General features: G+C 37.5%; 1 protein-coding gene and 1 pseudogene across 2 annotated transcripts in view; both read left to right on the top strand.

Annotated features, from left to right (window-relative positions):
* The window catches only part of LOC110419701 (receptor-like protein 9DC3), a 1,214-nt gene extending 365 nt beyond the window's left edge, over window positions 1-849 (top strand). The window contains exon 2 of the mRNA XM_089784132.1: window positions 11-849. Within this exon, the coding sequence (XP_089640258.1) occupies window positions 11-849 (839 nt within the window). The remainder of the gene's footprint in view (window positions 1-10) is intronic.
* A 497-nt stretch (window positions 850-1,346) lies between these two features.
* LOC110419489 (peptide-N4-(N-acetyl-beta-glucosaminyl)asparagine amidase A pseudogene) lies at window positions 1,347-3,421 on the top strand (annotated as a pseudogene). The gene is made up of 2 exons (XR_016351418.1): window positions 1,347-1,371; window positions 1,608-3,421. The product of XR_016351418.1 is annotated as a peptide-N4-(N-acetyl-beta-glucosaminyl)asparagine amidase A pseudogene (transcript).
* Window positions 3,422-3,425: the final 4 nt, after the last annotated feature.

The following is a 3,425-nucleotide window of genomic DNA, read 5'->3' as shown; positions in this document are numbered from 1 at the left end:
CATGGTCCAGTACCAAATTTGAGGGGCACATCTTTCTTTACTAGTTTGCGAGTCATTGATATCTCTCAGAATGAGTTCAATGGCCACTTGCCAGCTAAATTCTTTCAAAATTTGAAGGGTATGAAGGATATCCAAGAACAGCCAGCCGGTCCATACTATATTGGAGAGTTATATTACCATGATTCCATGATTTTAACAATCAAAGGATTGGAGAGAAATTTTGAGAAAATATTAGATATTTTCACAACTATTGATTTTTCAAGCAATCAATTCGAAGGACAGGTTCCTGAAGTAGTGGGAGAACTTAAAGATCTTTTGGTGTTCAACTTCTCTCATAACAGCCTAACAGGTCAAATCCCATCATCATTGGGGAATTTGTTAGCACTGGAATCATTAGATCTCTCATCAAATAAGATTGCAGGAAGGATCCCTATGCAATTAACGAATCTGATATTTCTTGCATTGTTAAATCTTTCTCAAAACAATCTCGTGGGTCCGATTCCTAGAGGATATCAGTTTGATACTTTCACAAATGATTCCTACATAGGTAACTTACAGTTATGTGGATTTCCATTGTCAAAGGAATGTGGCAAAAGTGAGGGAACAGAACCTCCTCCATCAATATTTGATGAAGATGATGATAATGGAAGAGCACTTACTTGGAAATTTGCAATGATGGGTTATGGATGTGGACTTGTGTTGGGATTGAGCATGGGATACATTGTATTCACAACAGGAAAACCAGCTTGGCTAGTGAAGATAATCCAGAGAGCCCCAAACCAAAAAGTCAGAAGGCAAATCCACAAAACTAGAGGAAGAAGAAATAAGCCAAAACAGCCACTACTCTAATGTCAGCTGTTTCATATAAATATAAGCAACTCTTCGAAGTTTGATAAGTAGTTTCCAATAAAGTTTTTAACTCTATGTATTCTTTTTTTTTTCCCACATAGTGACCTAGTTCTCAAGTGGTTAGGGTTCTTTACTTCTGTAGGATCTACATAGTGACCTAGTTGTTGAGTTCTATACTGGGAAATGTTTTGAGGTCCAAAGAGGAAATTCTAGATTTCATTATTGAAAGTTGCAGATCAGCAATTGGTTTTTTGTTTTGTTTAGCTCTTTGGATTAATTTTCGACAAATCTGGATTTGCTTTTCTTCTAGTTCATTCAATGCTTACTCATATTTACTATATAATCAGTACTAAAGATAAATACCAGTGATCTAATAAGTTCACTTTAAAGTTACTTCTCCACCTAATGGTGGTACTTAATTAGATTCTGATATATTGGGTGAGGAAGGCTGTTTTTTCCTTTTCGATTTGGTTTCCTAAATTACCAAAGGCAAGTGGAGGAAACTCACTACAAGCACCTCATGTATGTATTGGTTCCATCATTGTTTTCACTGCTACTTAACTTACAAGGCAATATATGTTGACCTACTTAAGCTTTGCAGTTTCTTTAATATTTATTTCTTTTAGAAGTAAAATTAAAATGCTGAGATAGCTATGTTCAATTTCAAGTTCTAAAGGAAAAGATTTGATTTCGTGTTTCTGGTAAGGTGTCAAAAGTCATTACCGGTCAGCCTTCCTCAAGTTTGATTTTTAACGCAGTTTTGCAGCATTGATATCACTCCAACAATCTTTCTCTAACACACATTTAACCAGCAAATTAAGCAGCTACCAAGCCACCATTGATGGCTTCCTTCCTGTTCACTCTCCACTTCTTTCTCTTGCTGTTCCTCTACCAACCTCTATTCTCCATGTCGAATCTCCACAAAAGCAAGGATCTCCTTAGATCAAATCTCCTCTCTCAACTGACCAGCACAATACCCTCCAATGACAACTCACCGACTCTCTACTTTGAAGTAACCAAACCCATCAAACGACCAAATACTAAACCATGCTCATACCTTGTTCTTCAGCATGATTTTGGCTTCACTTATGGAAGACCTCCAGTTCTTGTAAACTACATCCCTCCTCATTGTTACTCGCAAAGTTTCACCAAAATTGTGCTTGAATGGAAGGCAACATGCAAAGGAACACAATTTGATCGCATTTTTGGGATTTGGCTAGGAGGTGTAGAGCTCCTTCGGAGCTGCACAGCAGAGCCTACATCAAATGGAATTGTTTGGACTGTTGAGAAGGATATAACAAGGTACTATTCATTGCTCTTGAAGAAGGGAACACAAACTTTAGCTGTTTTTCTTGGTAACATTGTGGACAGGACTTATACAGGGGTGTACCATGTTAATTTAACATTTCATTTTTATCCTACTGAAAACAATTTGAATGATGATAAGCAGATTTTGAATAACTTGGAATCTGACTCTAAGGCTGATCTGATCTTACCTATTTCTCGAGATCTGCCACTAAATGATGGTTTGTGGTTTGAAGTTCAGGATTCCAATGATACTAAGTTGAAGCAATTCAAAATCCCCCAAAATGTTTACAGGGCTGTATTAGAGGTTTATTTATCTTTTCATGAGAATGATGAGTTCTGGTATGGCAATTTTCCAAATGACTACATTGCTGCAAATAATCTAAGTGGCACTCCTGGAAATGGACCATTTAGAGAGGTTGTAGTCAGTCTTGACGGTAAAGTGGTAGGTGCAGTTTGGCCTTTTACTGTGATCTATACTGGAGGAATTAATCCCCTATTTTGGAGCCCCATTACAGGCATTAGTTCTTTCAACCTCCCTTCTTATGATATTGAAATCACTCCATTTTTAGGCAACATGTTGGATGGAAAATTCCATACATTAGGGTTCAGTGTTACAAACGCCTTGAATGTCTGGTTCATAGATGCTAATTTGCACCTCTGGTTGGATAGCAGGAGTGTGAAAACTGAAGGGAAACTTCTGAAGTGCAATAATAAGGTTGTTGGTGTTTCTGAGGAGTCAGATTTTGAGGGCTTAAATGGAAAGTTCTTGACAAGTGCAAACAGGTTCATATCTTCAACTGGATGGATCAAGTCTTCTTACGGGAATATCACAACTCATTCCATTCAGGACTTCAGTTACAGTAACTCGCTGCAAATTGGTAAGGATGGGAATTTTCAGGTTGTGAATCAGATGATCCATTTCAATGACAGAGTTTATGCAAAGGTGCCATTTCCTTACGTTCATGCTGAGGAATCATTTAAACATTTTCCCCTTCACTTGTACGTGGACTTATCAGAACAAGAAAAGGGAACGTTCCTTTATGTCACGAACGTCACATTAGGATTTAATGAGAAGAAGTACAAGAATGTTGGTTTTAAATTCTTTATCAGCTCTCTGCAAAATTTGCAGGATGCACAAGCAGTTCTTGCTGTGAAAAACCGCTTGATTGTCAATAGATTGGATGTTACACGACAAGTATATGAATACCATGGAAGTGATTTCTGCTACTCCAGGAACATAAGCAGCTCCAACAGCATCATTGATTATG

This window comes from Theobroma umbraticum, unplaced genomic scaffold (assembly GCF_002168275.2).
Source record: "Theobroma umbraticum cultivar Fairchild unplaced genomic scaffold, ASM216827v3 scaffold_67.0, whole genome shotgun sequence".
NCBI lineage: Eukaryota > Viridiplantae > Streptophyta > Magnoliopsida > Malvales > Malvaceae > Theobroma > Theobroma umbraticum.
The sequence above is the reverse complement of the archived record's forward strand: the minus strand, read 5'-3'. Positions and strand labels throughout refer to the sequence as shown.